At 40.3% G+C, this 19,210-nt stretch overlaps 1 protein-coding gene across 1 annotated transcript in view; it reads right to left on the reverse strand.

Moving 5' to 3' along the window:
• Positions 1-19,210, reverse strand: part of ryr2a (ryanodine receptor 2a (cardiac)) — a 190,202-nt gene that overhangs the window by 14,208 nt on the left and 156,784 nt on the right. The window contains exons 96-107 of the mRNA XM_073490144.1: positions 13,635-13,793; positions 13,370-13,524; positions 10,521-10,736; positions 10,105-10,377; positions 9,333-9,539; positions 8,932-9,246; positions 7,606-7,676; positions 6,649-6,796; positions 6,245-6,331; positions 4,453-4,722; positions 3,085-3,215; positions 186-228 (exon numbers count right to left, since the gene is read on the reverse strand). Coding sequence (XP_073346245.1) covers positions 186-228; positions 3,085-3,215; positions 4,453-4,722; positions 6,245-6,331; positions 6,649-6,796; positions 7,606-7,676; positions 8,932-9,246; positions 9,333-9,539; positions 10,105-10,377; positions 10,521-10,736; positions 13,370-13,524; positions 13,635-13,793 — 2,075 coding nt within the window. The remainder of the gene's footprint in view (positions 1-185; positions 229-3,084; positions 3,216-4,452; positions 4,723-6,244; positions 6,332-6,648; positions 6,797-7,605; positions 7,677-8,931; positions 9,247-9,332; positions 9,540-10,104; positions 10,378-10,520; positions 10,737-13,369; positions 13,525-13,634; positions 13,794-19,210) is intronic.

The following is a 19,210-nucleotide window of genomic DNA, read 5'->3' on the forward strand; positions in this document are numbered from 1 at the left end:
ATTCCTTGTATGTGAAAACCTACTTGGCAACAAAACTCTTTCTGATTCTGATTCTGATACAACTGTATGTAAACTTTTGACCAAGACTATGACTCTTAGTACAGAAACATTTAGAAGGACAGGTAGTGGTAACATAGGATCCTTTGTGAACACTGCCCAGGATCTTCAAAAACAGTGACACCTACCTTCCTCTTCACAAACTTATCCCAGTAGTTGTTGGGGAAAGATCTGAAAAGCAGAGGGGAAAAGGCTCATGAGTCACATCATCTATAAAGGTGTATTATAGAAAAAAGTCATCGTAAAGAAGTGCACCAAGAAACAAGATAAAATTGCATTTGCAAAACCTTTGAGGGTTCATTTTCTCACGCTCTGTAATGGACATGGCAATGGTACGATTAATCAGAATGTCTCCCTGCACTGCTGTCCTTGACACTGCTTCCAATGTTATGGAGGGCTACACATGTGCTACCTCAATGATTCACGTTCAGCCATTTTTCACGGGAAAGTCAAAATATGTGAGAGATTCATCCTATACAGGTGCCCCTTTCAACTTAGTAGGAGTCGTTAGCGCAGTGACAAGAATTCAAACACAAACTCTCCCCACCCAAAAAATCTCACAAATCCATCTTGCCAGGGTTCAAGCTTATGCATCTGTGGCTGAACACACAGTGGTTGAACTAATGATTGTTCTTTGGGGAACTACTGGCAGCTACTTGTGTGGTTTAGCTGTGCTGGCCAGTGAAAGAAGTGGCTGTTTGTTTGAGAACAACTATGGCAGCTTCTCAAGAGGTTTGCGTGGTGGCTGCTATAGCATCAGTTAAATCAGTACTGGAGAGTATATTGTATTGAAAGACGATGAAGAATGGCGCTGAAGGCTTTTCTTGATGAAAAAGACAGTCTTCTCTCAACTGAATTCAGGAAGATTTACCAACTGGCTCTGTTGGTGGTAGTGCTCTCCTACTGTCCATCTGATTGGTTAACATTTAAAGTTCAGTTAACAATGGTGACAGACAGATGATTCGTCGAATCCCCTGCCAGGTTCTTTGCAAAGTGCCTGCACATTTCCAAACAGTCTCTATATCTCATGTTATTCATCTGGTTCTTTACTCATCTCCCAGTCTTTGGGCCCTATCTGAACGCTCTATGGTGGATGGTCTAAAGAGGATAGCCGAAGAGTGTTTAGGAGGCGTCCACCTCCCTTATGCTAGTTAAACGGCAGATAATCTGGGCGCAAAGTAAGGCCCAGGGCACAAAGGGGTTGTATTTAGTTATATTTCTTTATTAGTCATAGGCTTGTTTTAGGCCTAAATTAAACCAACCAGAGTGTCATCTCCTATTCTCTTTCGGAGCCATGTGCGCTAGGACCTGGCATATTGCTATTAAACAGTGGCACTCATCTTTGCTGAAGAACAGGATGTGGTCCTTCAGTGATGGACCCTCTGTCTGCGCTGTTTCACAATAACCTGTTGCATCAACAACTCTGTTTAAATGCATATGAGCAAATACACTGATATTTAACTGAAAAGGAAGAGGAATGCTGCTGTGTGTCCCTCTGTATGTAATCATGTTGCGAGGATCTCAGTCTGGATGGGTCATAAAAAATATCAGTCTAATCAGTTCTGATCGTGTGAGGTGCAGGAATGTGAAATACGTCTTGAATGAGGAAAATATTACTGATTGATCCTCCAGCAGCAGAAACGATTTGTGTATCTCTCCCTTTACACCGGCATGAGGAACAGCAGATAAACTGATTATTCGAATCTCCATACAAGCCAACAGGATCAGTTATTATTTCATCTTAATTAATGTTCTGTGTTCTTCTACACATCAAAAGGCCACACACACCATCCAGATACATACTGTAAAGTAAAATAATTTGGCATGAAACAGCCATCCTCCTGATAAATCCTGAGCTCCATCAGAGCTATCCAAAAATATTTATTTCAGAAGCTAAATTTAATTATGTTTCTTGTTACTGCACATGGAGTGTATATGTGTTGTGAACCCGCCTGTGTAGGCGCATCTTACCATATGAATAATGCGCCCTTTAAATAGCAGAAAAAATACTGTGCCTTTGACGGGAGACCAGTGTTGTTTGTATGGTTCAGTTGCTTTCTGCTACCTTAAAGTGAAACTCTCGCCAAAATGCAACGTCAGCTTGTTTTTGTGAAGGAACCCAAGTCAAACCTTCGTGTAAAAGCATAATTACGACGAAAAAGCCACTTTTAAGATTTACCATATTTTCATTTTCGTGTCAAAATCATTTTCAATGGCGTGCTAGGGGCAACTTTACGGTAGCATCAAAATCGCTATTTTTAAAACACTAAGAAGACTCGACACAACATGAAACTTTGATCGTAGTATCACGGATCTCTACACATGAACACGAACATTGAGAACATTGTTTGTGTACAGAGAGTTTACTAAAAAGAAGGTTTTTGAACAACCTAGCTAGCAGTAGCTTGTTCCGCTCACCGCCGTCCTGCCAGTTGAGAAGCGTCGATCCCCGAGTGTGACGTAACATGGAGGAGAGTAAAGGTGGAAAGCTCCTAAAGCTTAATTCTAGTTTAATTAAATTTAATTAAATTTAATTTAAATTAAAATAATTTAGTTTAATTATCCGTGCATTTATATGGAACTAAGCTTTAGGAGCTTTCCACCTTTCCACCAATTTTGATGCTACCGTAATGTTGCCCCTAGCACGCCATTGAAAATGATTTTGACCCGAAAACAAAGCTACGGTAAATCTTAAAAGTGGCTTTTTTGTCGTAATTATGATTTTACACGAAGGTTTGACTCAGGTTCCTTCACAAAAAAAGCCTAGGTTGCATTTTGGCGAGAGTTTCACTTTAAGATAGCAGTGTACCATCAATGCACCTGACCACACCTGATTTAGGACCAACACTCCCAGGGGCCTGTGGGTGCAAGTACATTTGCTATCTACACAATGTGGGCACTGGGTGTGAAAATGACAACTGAGTCGGTCTGAAAGTAGCAACGACACTTGTGTGTCACTTTGCACCAGGTGTAAGATAGAGCCCATTGTCTTTTCAATGGATGTTGTAGCATATAGTGTTTACTCACTGTGTGTTGATGACAAGTCTGTCCCACTGCCCTTTGATGTCATCCTCAGATGGTTGTTCTGTGATGTAAAGGCCATCAAATTCAAGCTTTCTGGCCACCTCCTTCTCACGCTTAAAGATCACCAGTGGAACCTACATCGTGCACGCACGCACACACGCACACGCGCGCGCACACACACACACACACACACACAATATAGGAGTGACAGTATGTAATTTTCTGGGACCTCTCACTCAGGCAGAGGGTGGCACAGCGCCACTGCTCAGAGTTGGCCAGTTCTGGAGGAGAGAGCCCTGTGCAGAGCCGGTCCTTTTGGAGGAATAATAAGACACAGTTGCATCAGATTTTGCTCTGATCCAGAGCCATTTACAGACTGGAGGAGAGCTCAGAGATTACTTTTGGGATTAAAAAGTGGATTTATCTTCACTTCTGTTCATCAACCTGACAGCAGTAGCGATCTGCGGAGGTGACCTCCATTGTCAGGTTGTTACGCCCCAGGCTAGGGAACGGAGGCGCAACATAAATGAGGCAGAGAGCGACGTTTTGCAACAAGAAAACTCTAATTTATTGTTAACAGCTCAAGATGATTATGGTACAAAAGTAGCCCTCGAATGCTGTCTGAAAAGCACTGCTATATGAACCTGGACCGCTCGCTGACAGCTCGTCAGGCTCACCGGCTGCAGCTGCGGAGGACCAATGGCTGGCGGCAGGAGGCGGGACCTGTCAATCAGGCAAAGATGGTGCAGTGGAAACAGGAGCGCTCACTCGGGCTTGAAAACAGCAGATGAGGAAATAAACACCAAAGCTACAATACAAGTTACACTAACGGCTGGGGGCCGTAATGGGGGCTGTAATGTTGACTGCTGACTGGAGCTGGAGGGGAAATGGACTTTACTTAATGAACGTACCGTTTTCAAGAGGAGAGGAGAAAAAGAAGAGACCCTAGAAATGCGAACAAACACCAGTGATCCTGCAGTCAAACTCGCTTTGTGGTAAACACACTAACAAGTACCACTGCAGATGAAAATCTATTTGACATGACTCGGGTGATGGGTGAGGTAATGTTTTATCATAATGTAAATACACAACTCAACAGTATATATTAAAAAAAGGTCTAGTTGTTTCTAGACATTTTAATGCAGGATATTTACATACTATATCTTTAGTTTCAGAAAATTTTAATATTTGGTTTGGAAAGATTTAAAAATATCTCAAATGGCAAATTTGTTAAAAAAATAAGATTAATTGATGGACTGAAAATCAAACAAATGTGTTGTTTGACTGTTATAGGTTATAATGACAAATATTGGATGCAAATTCCAATATCTTTTTTATTATTTCAGCTATACTACAATACTAGTATCCCACCTTGAGACAGTAGTATCCGATGATGCAGAAGAAGGAGATGACTGTGTGCAAGACTGCCAGGATCCGTAACATGGGCTCCATGTATCCACTGCTCTCCTCCAGGACAAAACGGACTGTGACTGGCTTCAGGGGCTCCCCAGCCTCATCCATCATCTCCTCCCTCATCTCCAATGCTTCTCCTGCCACTGGATCCCACTGAACGCTGCTATCTGGTTGGCTGCTGGTGTACACCACTTCCCTTTCCTCAATCACAGTTGTGGATGTAGAAACCTGGTAGGGGCAATTTATTATCAGTCCAAAAATCAAGCTAGGTCTGTCAAAATAAAACAACATGACAGAAAGCATGTTGTCACCCTGATGATGTAACTGATCAGTAATCACAGATTCATGGGCAGAATATAATACAATAAAAACATGCAATCCTATACTTCAGCCTTATAATAAAATATACTACCTTTGGAAAGCTTGGTAAAGGTTTTAACAGATTGTCAGAGAGGGGTTTATTCCCCCATACCTCAAGGGAGTTGATTTTGACTTTTTTTTAAAATAGATGTCCATATTTTATGGTGTATTTAAGTGGGATGTAGCACATTTACTCAAGTACTACACATAAATACAGTTTTGAGGTACTTTGAGGTTATACTTCCACTCACTTATACAGTTTGAAGGCAAATATTACCCTTTTTACTCGCTACATGTATTTGATAACCTTAGTTACTACTTACTTTGCAGATTACATGCTGCATCAGTGCCAAAGTAGCACAAGTAGTTTAAAGCAATTTATTTTTTGGGATTAAAAAAACCAAAACCAAAATGATCTGATAATAGTGCATTATATATATATATATATATATATATATATATATATATGTATATATATATATATATATATATATATGTGTGTGTGTATATATATATATATATATGTATATATATATGTGTATATATATATATATATATATAAATGCATAATTTACTGCTACTTGTTTATATATTTAAGTATATTAATTGGCAAATTAATTTTGATACTTCAGTACATATTAGATACTAAGACTTTTACTCAAGTACTATTGGTATGGGTAATTTTCATATTTACCAAAGTAATATTTAAACATGATATTGTACTTTTACTCAAGTATGACTTTTGGGTACTTTTTACAACAGTGCTATAACACAACATTGGCATATTATCATCCTATAAAATAGATGTCTACATGTCCAGCAGACACATAGCAGAAAAGCATTCAATATTTACTCTCTTTTAGCTTGGGTTAGGCATCCACCATCTCCTGAAGGAAGTCTGAAGGACATATCTGGCTCTTTAAGTGCTAAATGCCCCACTATGTTCACCAGCTAGTCTCTAGTAGTGTGCAGTAGATATTTAAAGCTGTCATGTTCTTTACTTTTTTATTAGCTGCTGCTGAAAACAATGTTGATGGAAGCTTTATCACTATGAGCAACAACTTGAAGCAGCTGTACGCAAGAGCTCAATGTTTGCTTCCACACAACCTTGACTTTTGAGACTTTGGAGGTGGGGATGGAATACACAGTGGCTAATATCTCCCTTCCTGTCCTTGTTTCTCACCAGATTTAATATTACAGTAATAGCAAAGTATATAAATAAATAATGACCACAAGTTTTAGGAAAGTATAGTGTGCCCCACTCTGCTTCCCCCCATTAGTTCTCTCTCACATAGTACATTGAAGGAAGGTCTGTGAAACATTAACGTTGCATTTCTTACCAAAAGGTAAGAGGCGCTAATAAATGATAACATCCTCTGTATACCACTACCTTATAGAATAGAAGGATAAAGTTGATTGCAAATGCAACAAACAGTGCCAGCATCCTCATGTTGTAGAAGTTCCTGGCAAAGTAGTTCTGCAGGGGAGAAAGAAAGATAAAGTACTTGTGTGTTTTTGGATGTTACAGTTAGAGGAGCTTATGTTGGACTTCAAAGCAAACTCTTTAATAAATCAACTGCTTCAAAATTGTGCTGTTCACATCATCACTCGTGTACTCACATGAAAATATATAACCCTATTTACAGTGATGGTTGATAGCTTTTTTTTTTAAATGAGTGCATTACTACTATCTACACTGCCGGTAACCGGTATTTACTGAAACTGTGAATATGTTTACAGTTGGAATGTAAAACAGTGAGTTGACAAGACAGTTGACAGAAAAAGTATCTGTACCAGTAGTTTCCTCTGGTAGGCTATGATCTTCTTCAAGAAGGCAGACTCCTGCAGATCAGGTTCATCAGACTTGGAAGTATGATGCCTTCTCACTTTTGGCTTCATCTTCTCATTCTTCTGTTGTTTCTCTTGTTTCTCTACATGTTCACTCCTGAAAACACAAAACAACTCACACTCACACACAGCAAACAATAATCCTGCTTCACAATGGCTGGTAGTCAACAGAATTGCCTTTCCTGTGAAAACCCCTATGTGGATTTAAACGCATGATAATGCCTTTTAAAATAACCAATGTACCAAAGATGAATTTGTGTAAATTTTATATGACAGTACATATTTTAGTCATCATCACTGATCATCATGTTTCTTCAAAATACATCAATAGATAAAAGATAAACTGTTGCATACATTTTTCATGGTTGAGATACTTACTAATCATATTTGCTTTGGAAGTTCAACAAAAAGTGCCACCCTTTAGTGATTCAACAAAGGATAAAAATTCAGTTTGTAAAAAGTTCAGTTTCTCAAATCTGTCCAATGCAAACCCTCTTCCCAAATAAATCAATAAAGGATCTCTGAAAAAGTAAATACACCTTCTGATGTGCGAAAGCTGGCGGAGGTGAAGGGGAAAAAAATATTGGGGGAATCCCGGATCCTGCTTTTGATTTCAATGGTTGAATTTAAAAGCTCATTTTTGACAACTTGCTAGCTGAAATGCTAACGAAGACTGAAATCTGGTTGAAAGCCCTAGACAAAAAGCTAGAAAGAGGATCTTGAGTTAAGAACTTCTGTCAAAGTACCCTTCTAATAAACAATTCATTCAGTAGTGGTCAGGTTGTAACTCCTGTGTGACTGTGTTGTAATGGCTTTTCATAGGTGTGTACACTACACACACAGTGGGTATTTGTCTGTGCTGTTACGATGCCTGGTAGATTAAATAGTGAAATGTGTACATACTCTGATGTTTTCTCAGGTTCGCACTCTGTCTCTGCTGTTGCCTCCTTCTCGTCTGAGGAAGAGCTCTTCGACTGAAACAGAGAAAAACTTTTAGACAAAAAAGCCAATTTATGTGTGACTTTATTTTAGTCATGCTAGCTGCAAGGCTTAAAGGTCTTCAAAACTCATTTTCTTAATCTGCTTGCCGGATCCTATCATAACACACAGTTTTCTGCCAAAGTTAGAATTGTTTGGATAATTTGATACAGGAGATTTCTGTCTGCTCTTTTTTATCACTTTGCTGTTCTCACTGGTTGGAAGTGAAGTGAGCAGGACTTAGACCAAACAAGATTTAGCAATATTTGAGTGAGAATCTAAAGACAGCTCGTGGGTTGATTAATTACGATCAGTCAAATCTGATCAAACCACACCCGCACAGCAGAGTTTTTGACTGATAAACTCTTTATAAATAACAGCTAAGGATATTGTTTTCCTCGCAAACTTTCTGACTCTTTGTCAATGTCAGTCTGCTGGTCGGTCCACCACTTTGGTCCAGACTGAAATATCTCAACAGCGATCAACTATTGATGTTCCTCTCAGGATAAACTGTAATAGCTTTGATGGTCCTCTGACTTTTCCTCTCGGTGCCAGCATCTTTGGCTTATGACCAAAACTAATAACATTCCCATTTGCTATGGTTTGTATTTAGTGCCAATTAGCAAATGTTAGCATGCTAACACCTTAAGCTAACACAGGGTGTCTACAGGCATCAGATATTTAAATTTTAAGACCTTATATTTATAAAACTGAATTGAAGACATTTTAAGACCTTTTAAGGACCGGCACACACCCTATGTTCAACACATGGGTGTGAACACTAATTATTACACCTGCGCAACATCAAGCTGTTAGCATGCTCACATTAGCATTTAGGGCAAAGCACATCTGTTCCTAAGTACAGAGTGGCTAAGATGGCGGTAGACTCCTAGTCTTTTACTCTGTCTATGATACAGGTTTTATTACTGTACAGTTGACCACAGTAGTGATGATTTTGATTGACATTGATTGGTCGTTTTCACAATTATTCCAAATAGACTCAAATGATAAAAACACACTGGAAATAAAGAAAGAAAGCAATCAGAATCAGAATCAGAACTCCTTTATTGTCCCACAACGGGGAAATTTGTTTGCCACAGCAGCCAAAGGACAGAATATTTACAAAAAAAAACCCAATAATAATAATAACAATAGCCAAAAATTAACAATATAAATTAAAAAGGTAAGAAATAATAAGGAAAACAATAAGGAAAAGAAAGAAAAGATTATAAAACAATAGCATAGACTCACCTGATGCCTCCGTCTCAGCTCAGGTGGGGGTGCTGTGGGTGGAGTTGGAGGGGTTTGGGAAGGAACCGGAGAGTTGAGCAGTTCAGTCAGGCTGGCGTTGGGGTTATGTGGGGTGATCTTGTACTGGCCCCCCTCTCTTCTTAAGTCGAGGCCAAAAATGTCTGAGAGCAGCTCAGTCTCGCTGGTGTTGACTGCCAGGTCGGCCAGGTCCTCCTTTGGGGAGCTGCGGTCAGAGGCTCTCTTCTCTCTGTCCTCCCCTTCACCCCTCACCTCGTCCTGGGTGGGATCAGGCATGTTGGCCAGCAGCTCTGACACCTGCAGATGGAGGGAGTTTATGTATTTAGGAACAACTCTTAATATATTTAGTTTGTTTAAATGACCCTTTAATTATACACAGAAACCTTTATGGTCTTGGCTCCCTCCACCAGATTGCCCCCCATGAAGGTGTTGTAGAAGATTCGACAAAATCCCCGGGCCACACTGAACGCCACATGGAGGAGGCCTAGCAGCACTGTCCAGTAGAAAGACACCAGGGTGGTCACCATGTCCTTCACTGTCATGTTCTTTATCTTCTTCATCTGCTTCTTCAAACTCTTCATGGACAGCACCTGAAGAGACAGAAAAAGTGGAGGTAAATTACTTGTTCGGTGGTGCTAGCTGTTGAGTAAGAACAAGATTGTTCAATGCCCAACATTTACACATTGTCATGTAACCCAATCAAACACCATCAACAGTTATGTATCATGAACAACCTACACCTTTAGTCTGGTTAACTGACTGATTATTAGGGATGGACAGATTCATCAGCCAACCACCGGAATCAGATGACATTCACTGATGGCAGTGGCCGATGTGTATCTGATGTGTCACATTAATTTTGCTTGATAACATTTGTGAGCTACTGGCTAGGAATAACCCTACCATCAGTTTGAAAGGTTCTAAAAGTGGTAAAACTAAAACAGCTCTTGAAGCAGTTAAGTTTTTTTTCTTAATTTACATTTCTTTTTAAAGAAAATTCAATAGGAAACCTCCATAGCTCACTTAATGAATGACAGTTTATTAATCAAAAAAGCATTTTTGTGCAGTGTTTCTGGCCAGATACTTGACACACAGACATTCCTATTTACTATTTGTTTGATCATCAGCTGTGTTTGGGGCTGTGTGTGCTCTGACCTTTATGAGCAGCATGACATTGTAGCGCAGAGCTAACAGTGCCATGCGGATGGTGGTCACAGAGAAGAATCCCATCTCAGGGTTCTCCTCGTCTGGCTTCTCCCGCTCACTCTCCTCTTTGACTGCTGACCGCTCACCAGCATCAGACATCTGAGCTGCCAGCTGCATTTCAAAGATGGTGTCCTCGCAGAAGTTCACAAACAGTTCCATCTTCTCCTTCTCCCCTCCTTCATTTACCACGTCAAAGATGAACTGACGCTTGGATTCTTTGACCTGGACAGAAGGTAAATAAGTGAGATTTATGAATTGCTTTGTCACTATTGAACACTGTAACCAAATCAAGTGTTGTCTAGTTGAAGTGACACATTTTATGTTCATTGATTTATATGATGTATAAATCTGATCTATATCCTTACCTGAGGTTTCTCCCACTGTGTTCGACTGGACTCGCTGATCTCAAAGTAGACCCTCTCAATGCGCTTTGCACTGCCCATGATCTCGATCCGGCCCAGGTAGGGTTGGAAGTAATTGAGGACGCTCTCTGCCAGCTCCAGGAAGGTCTGCAGCCGCGTGTCATGAGGCATGTGCTCCGAGAGATTGGTCAGGAGAACCGCCACATTGAAGCCAATGTCCTTTTGAAAACACAGTTCAGTTAAGTGACTTTTTATTACTTTTAAATAAAAAAGTTTTCCTTTTCAACACTTCCCCCACTAGAGGTGTGGACATTTCTTGATCGTAACATGCATCGCGATGCGGATGTGGAAGATTCTGCATTGACACAGAGACAGAGCATGATTGAGAGTCTGCAGCTTATGTTGATTGTTGATTGTCCAGCCTCAGCTGGACAATAAAGTTACGTTGCGACGTTGCTCCCATGCTTTGAATTGTGGGCGGACATTAGGGTAACCTTACTTATGTATTGTAGGAGGTATGTCGGAGGAAGGAAGAGATCTTCTGCGAGTGATAAAAAAAAGTATAGTATTTTTTAAAACAGACATCTTGGAGCACACACAGTTTTAATGAACTTGCTGGGAAGCACGAACTGGACAAGAACCACGCTAAGTGTGACTTCTTCCTCACAACAATTACGAATCACGTTAGCCATTTTCACCTGAAGCTAACACCTGCAGCCATAAATAATAACTGTTACAGCAGGCCCAGCTAATCAGCCAAGATTTGAGGAGGCACTGTCAACTTTGCCATCCAACTCTGAGAAAGGTGTGTGCAGCAGAGTCAATAAATGCCTTATCTTAAAGCTGCCATGTGAAAACAATATTATTGTAGATTACAACAAACATGTCAGGTACTGCAGATGGATAAATGTTTTGTTTGATGTATTGAAAAGATGCAGCTTTTATCTTGTAGACTTCTGTAGTCTGATTATTGGAAGGACTTAATGAATAAAAGGGAAATTTAAATGATGAAAAGTAGCCATGCGCAGTAATATAGATCACTGAGGATGCCATACACTGAGATGCATAGAAGATCGTTTAGCATTTGAATTGTTGATGGCTGAATGTTAATCGAATCGTGAGGCCAGTGAAGATTCACACCTCTATTCCCCACTATAAAGGATCAAAAGCAATGATGGAAATGGGGGAAACTGCGTGGTGTTGCAGGGAACGACATTCGTGCTTAGAATACGAAAATCTATACAGTGTTTTTATAGGTTGCTGCTGTCTGTATTAGGGAAATGAAGATGTATTTTGCAATGTGTGAAGAGAACATCACTACAGTTGATGCAGACAATGCTCATTGCCACAAGAACAACAAGTCGTAGGCTGTATGAGCGGAAATACAAGAAATCTCTCCAAACATCCAGCGAGAGTGCATCACGTATATACAGGCAGAGAAATGCAGATATACCCATCGAATCCAGGTGTGCTATGGAGTTTACTATACAAACATGGGTTAATAATCAAATGTCACCATTAGCTTGCTGATTGTTGAGCTATAAATAAGGTGCGTTTATTAATTTAGTCAGAAATGGTTGTTTGGAAAATCACAGTTCCAATTTCAGAGCACTCAGAGAAATATATTTTTGGACATAAATTAAAACTGGAAAGTCCTGGAAAATTGAAAGAGATTAAATTAAAAAGATTATTATTTGACTACACCAACAGAAATAATCAATGCATAATTAAACTTGAAAAGAAAAGGGAAATTACAAATGCAAGTTTAACATGTAATTTGATAACTTGTAAAGTGAGTAAATGAAAATAGAGAAATTGAAAATGCAAAAGCTTAAAAGGAAATGCTCAAACTGAAAGCTTGAATTGTAAAGATGAAATTGAAAATGGCAATGCGAATAAGACAAGGGAAACATCGTATGTGAAGCTCAAAGTGAGGAATAGAAAAGCTCAATGACAATAATTAAAGCTTAAACAGAAAACACTAAATTCATTTTAGTATTGAGTAATTATATAGTTATAATTATATAGTATATACAATTAATTTAGACTTCGGCAACCATGTAAATGTAAAAACATTCCCAAGTTTGGTTCTCCATTTAAAACTTGGCCTTTTTCCTCCAGTGTTCTGAACCATCCATTCTACAAATAAATAAGACCCCTGAGGATAGAATCAAAAAGATTTCTCTTACAACTTGGGTCTATTTTCTTGAGCTGTTACACTGTAATTTGCAGGCTAAAATCTAAAGCTTAACCCTAACCCAACTTTGAAAAGTGAAATGCATATGCACGACAGCACATGCAGATGCATACAGCACCCTACAAATCAATCAGGTTTTATCATTTTAAACTACCTTCAACTAAATAATGTAGAGGCAGTTTTTAAGCATTCTGACATGAATCAAATGAGTACAAAGTTGCTACAGTGTGAATACCACAGTATTTTGTTTTCTCTCTTCCTTTCCAGTGCTGTCCAGGTCGAGCTTAGAAACAAGTTCAAGACCAGCTACTTCTTATCCCACCTGACTCCAATTAAATGCGACAAAACAAAGGGATTTGTTGGTGTCTGACTGAGCTGTGGGTCACAAGGGGGAAATACAAAAACATACAAAGAATTGTACTAAATATCTACTACAATAGATAAAAAAATACCCCCAACTTCTTTATCAAGTCCAACGTATGGAGAGGCATAAGAAAAAACAAAAGTGATCTCCAGCTAAAGTCCTTGTGAGATGTTAAACAATTCTCTAAGAATAGATTTTAATAACAGATTAATCATTCTGAAGGGCTTACATTTGGACAGTTCAAGGCCTTTAGAGACTTTTTAAAAGATATGTAAACATCAAAACATTTACCTTGGCTGGCTCATGAAAGCGCTCCACAAATTCTTCGTAGTCCAGCAGTTCATTCTCATCAGTCTCAGCACAGGAGAGCAGGAACTCTGTCTCAGACTGGGTGTAGTGTTTATGGCTCTCCATGGCCTTATGGAAGTCTCTCTTAGAGATGACACCTGTGAGCCCATTCAGAAGTCTATAAATCATCGGCAGCTCTCTTCAAGTCACTCTGGAAATCTCTTTACATTCAAATGATTCTGAAGGAAATATGTTGTCAGAGCCTTGCCTTTTCCGTCAGGGTCATACTCCTTGAAGGTGTCTGAGGAGGTCAGGTCTTTCAGTTTGAGGAACATGTCAAAGAACTTGAGGATCATCTCCACATTGTTGGAGGACTCCACCAACATGTCCACCATCTGCTTCCCAATGGTCCCATTCACCACATTACCTGTCAGATAAGACAACACATTTACAATATTGGAATTCTCTTGAAACCACAACACACATATTTTAAAAGCCTTTATCAAACTATCTGCAATATTTGAGCCTGTTCTGAGACTTACCATTATTTTCAGTGTCAATTAATGCATGGAAAACCCTGTAGATTAATCAATGAATTATTTGGTCTATAAAATGTTAGAAAATGGTGAAAAATGTCTATCTCAAAGCCCAATATGACATCCTCTAAAGTACTGCTTTGTCTACAACCAAAAGACATTTATTTTACTGTCACAGAGAGTACTGTCTCTGGAGTCAGAGAATTATGCCTTATTTCCCTTAAAAAATGTAATAAAAAAAAAATTAAATCAAAGCTGCAAGCAGCGATGAACGGGCCCTCGCCCCACGTACGTTGGGCTGTGGCGCCGTCGGAGGCCGCGCGCCCAGATGTGTGCTCACCCGTTGTCTGTGGAAATTTCCTACCTAAATGGAATACGTGTCACACAAAACACAACAGTGACATCTTCAGTGACTTCCTGTGTCCAGTGGGTGGCGCTATGGATATGACACAGTATTGATGCATAGAAGGATTGAGGATTAAACCCTCTACATGTGTGAGCAATTTGGTGTAGATGGGAACTTGTATGTTGAAGTTGTAAGGACTTCCTGCTTATGGCGAGGGATCGAAATTGACCACGCCGCCATGCCCACCAGGTACAACGCAGGCTGTTGAAGGTATGAGGATGCTAATGAGTGAATGTGAAGTCTGTAGTGTTAAATCTGTAGGACGACTTAGTTAAAGTACGAGGCTTAGAAATTGGGTCCGTACAGAATGGGAAAAGCCATAAGGGGGTCATCGAAATTAACTGCACCGCCACGCCCACCAGGAATAATGTAGGCGAAAGCTTTTGACAACTTTTCATCATCAAGGTATGAGGATGCTACTGAGTGAATGTGAAGTCTGTGGTGTTAAATCTGTAGGACGAGTTAGTTAACGTAGGAGGCTTAGAAATTGGGTTCCTACAGAATAGGAAAAGCCATAAGGGGGTCATCTAAATTAACCGCACCGCCACGCCCACCAGGTATATCGGAGGCGAAAGCTTTTGACAAGGTTCATCATCAAGGTCTGAGGATGATACTTAGTGACTGTGAAGTCTGTGGCGTTAAATCTGTTGGACTAGTTAAATAAAATACGAGGCATAGAAATGAAAAAAACTGAATGGGAAAAGCCATAAGCGGGGCATTAGGTGGCGCTACTGAGCTGTCGTGCCGCGCATGAAGGCAGTTGTGGTAGCGAATTAACGTACTCATGGGTTAGAAGCTACGTGCCAAATTTGGTGAGTCTGCGATCATCCTAAAGTCCCGAAAACAGTATCGGAAAATTGAAAATCGCCGCACGCCATTCAAGATGTTGCAGCAAAAATTCCAACAAAAATAATTCCTGGCTAAATCCTTGAGACCCATGACTCCTGTGAATTTCATGACGATCCAAGATAACTGTCGCGGGGACAAATCGACGTTAGGTGGCGCCATGGAGTCCCCTGTCCACACCCACCCCCAATCATGTTGAATTATTAAATTTTTCACCACATGTGACGTATGTTCCAAGTTTGGAGAGTTTTGGGGTATGTTCAGGCCGCCAAATATGCGATCTCGTGGATGGAAGAAAAAGAATAATAAAAGCTGCAAGCAGCGATGAACGGGCCCTCGCCCCACGTACGTCGGGCTGTGGCACTGTTGGAAGGCGTGCAGCCAGATGTGTGCTCACCCGTTGTCTGTGGAAAGGTTCCTACCTAAATGGGATCCGTGTCACACAAAACACAACAGTGACATATTCAGTGACTTCTTGTGTCCAGTGGGTGGCGCTATAGATATGACACAGTATTGATGCAGAGACGTATTCAGGGTGAGCCCCTCTACATGTGTGACCAATTTGATGCAGATCGGCAATTGTATGTTGAAGTTATAAGGACTTCCTGCTTGATGGCGAAGGATAGAAATTGACCACACAGCCACGCCCACCAGGTACAACGCAGGCTGTTGAAGGTATGAGGATGCTACAGAGTGAATGTGAAGTCTGTGGTGTTAAATCTGTAGGAAAAGATAGTTAAACTACAAGCCATAGAACTTGGGTCCGTATAGAATGGGAAAAGCCATAAGGGGGGTCATCGAAATTAACCGCACCGCCACGCCCACCAGGAATAACGTAGGCAAAAGCTTTTGACAACTTTTCATCATGGAATAAAAATAATAATAATCCTTACAGATACAAGAGGTCCTCGCACGAGATTCGTGCTCGGGCCCTAAAAATAAAAATAAAAAAATCCTAACAGATACAATAGGGCTTTCGCAGGTTTCCTGCTCGGGCCCTAATAAATAATCCTTACAGATACAATAGGGCCTTCGCAGGTTTCCTGCTCGGGCCCTAATAAATAATCCTTACAGATACAATAGGGCCTTCGCAGGTTTCCTGCCCGTGCCCTAAAAATAAATAAATAAAATAAAAGCACTGACATTGGCAACTACAGTTATATGAATGTTAAATACCATGAGTAGGACCTTATCGCGTACTATCAAGGACATGAGATTTACAGGTCAAACGATTGCTATTGGGTTGCCGACCATGTATCGAGAAGCAGTTTCCAAATTTTGAAGAAAACATTTTCCTTGTTGGCAAGGCTATAACGAAGGCGCTCCATATGAATTACATTTCCAAGCTCCCTCAGCCATTGGTGGAATGTAGGGCTAGACTCAGATTTCCATTGTTGTAGAATGAGGTGTTTCGCTAGTAAACTACCGCTAGTGCAGAATGGCCTGAGCAATGTGGTTGTCTATGGCAGGGTTCACAGATAGCCCAAATATGGCAAGAAGAGGGTCTGGTACTATTGTTATATTATAGAACTTTGATATATAGTCAAATATGAGAGCCCAGAAGGAGTGTAGGCTGGGGCATAGCCACAGCTGGGGGGCGAGTGTACCTGTGTCCTGTTTGCACGTTCGCACAGGGGGGAAATGTCAGGATATATAGTATTGAGCCTTGATTTGGTGTAGTGAAGTCTATGTACAATCTTGAATTGTATGAGCCGGTGTCTGACATTTATGAGAATTTATTTAGAATTGCCTTCCATGTATCATCTGTGATTTCAGCACCCAGCTCTTCTACCCAAGTCCTCCTAAGTTTAGCGTCGGACAATACAGCATGGGCCTGCAGGGATGAATATAGAATTGAGATGGATCCCTTGCGGTTAAAATTGTGGCGAACAATGCTGTCAAGTACAGTATGTGCCGGCTTGGTTTCATAGTGTGGTAAGTGGGTCCTAATGTAGCTTCTTATTTGGAGGTATCTAAAAAAAATGTGATGATGGTATGTTGTGGGACTGTTGCAGTTGTTGGAAGGATGCAAGTTTCCCCTCGGTGTACAAATCTCCAATTTTGACAATGTTGTTATTCTTCCAGATAGAGAAAATGGGATCATCTAAACCTAGAATGAAAGCATGATTTTTGCAAATAGGGCTATCTAGGTAGACTTTGGGAGATTTAGGAAAGATTGAATTTGCCTCCATGTTCTCAAGGTATTTAGAATGACAGGCTTTGTTATGTATGTTGGGAGTTTAGCCTTGGCGGGATTGTTCAAAAGCGCGGGAAGAGATGTACTTCCACAGGCTGCCTGTTCAATCTGGAGCCAAGAAGGTTCTGAAATTAGAGTGGGGTCCGCTGTTAGACTTTTGCACCACAGGGACAGAACTCTCAAGTTTGCTGCCCAGTAATAGAGTTGAAAATGAGGGAGGCCAAACCTTCCACTTAATTTGTCCTTGCATAGATGTTTCTTTGATATTCTCGCTATCTTGTTGTTCTAGATAAATAAGGAGATGATGGAGTCCAGTTTCTTAAAGTAGTATAGGGAAATATAGACCGGTAAGCATTGGAACATGTATAGGAATCTAGGGAGAGTAACCATTTTTAGGGCATTAATGCGACCAACTAGGGAGATTGGTAATGTATCCCAGAATTCAATATTATGGCATAATTGTTGGATCTTACTTTCCCAGTTGGAATTTAAGAGATCTCCATATTTTCGCATAGCAATAATACCTAAGCTCTTGATTTGATTGTGTACAATCTTGAAGGGCATTGTGTGTAGAAACTCTAGATCTACCTTATCCGACAATGGAAGCAATTAACTTTTGTCCCAATTAACAGTGTATCCCGAGAGGCTGTTGAATTTTTCAATTAAGGGTAACAAAGGGGGAAGGGTCACCTTGGGGCACGATAAATACAATGTCACGTCATCCGCGAAAAGCGACAGGTGGTGTTTTGTCTCATGTATTTGAATTGGTTTGTAATCTGGGTCTGCTCTTATTTGGCTGGCAAGCACTTCAATGCATACATTAATTAAATGTGGGGAGCAGGAGCAGAATTGCCGGACACCTCTCTGTAGGTTGAATGGCTGCGATGTCTCACCATTGGTGATAATGGAGGCTTGGGGCTGAGTATAGATGATATTAATCCAATTTATACATTTTTTGCCAAAGCCGAATTGGTTTAAGGTTGATAGCATGAAATTTCATTCTATATGATCAAATGCTTTTTCTGCATCCAAAGTGATGATAGCACACTCCTCTTTGTGGTCATGATACATTAAGTTGAAAAGACGGCGTAGGTTAGAGTAAATATGGTGACCAGGTACAAAGCCTGATTGGTCAGGGTGTATTAGTTTGTGAATGTGTTTACACAGTCTGTTGGACAGCACTTTACTCAGGATCTTCGTTTCCATTTGGAGCAGGGATATGGGGCGGTAGGAAGACATATTTAGAGGGTCCCTGTCTTTTTTCAGTATAACAGCTATGTTTGCCTGGTAGAGTGTGTTCGGCAGTTTAGAGGTTTCTTTTGAATGCTTCAACATCCGTAGAAGTAAGGGGCCAATTTTTGACAAGTATGATTTATAGAATTCAATGTTAAACCCGTCTGGCCCAGGGGCTTTGTTGTTTGGGAATTGCATAGTAGCAGATGTGATCTCTTCTAGGGTTATCTCAGCCTCTAGAACCCATACTGCTTCAGTATCCAGTGTAGGAAGCTGCAATTTTGCTAGAAATTCATTGAGACTTTCTGGAGTGACAGAACATTTAGATTTATATATAATTTATAAGTTTTTGTAAAATTTAGCAAAGCATTTGTTAATCTCACCTGGGGACGTTATTAATTTGCCATTCTTGTCTCTGATTTCATGGATGGCACTGGACACTTGTGTATGCCTTAGTTGTCTAGCTAAAAGGCTATGTGGCTTGTCCCCAAATTCAAAGTATTTCTGTTGTGTTTTGCAGAGCATGGAGCCAACACGTTTTGTTAATATGGTGTTATGTTCAAATTTCAACTTGGTGATTGCTTCCAGAGTTGCATCAGAGGGGTTTGCATTATAAGAGTTTTCAA

The sequence above is a fragment of the Pagrus major genome, chromosome 20 (genome assembly GCF_040436345.1).
Source record: "Pagrus major chromosome 20, Pma_NU_1.0".
Classification (NCBI taxonomy): domain Eukaryota; kingdom Metazoa; phylum Chordata; class Actinopteri; order Spariformes; family Sparidae; genus Pagrus; species Pagrus major.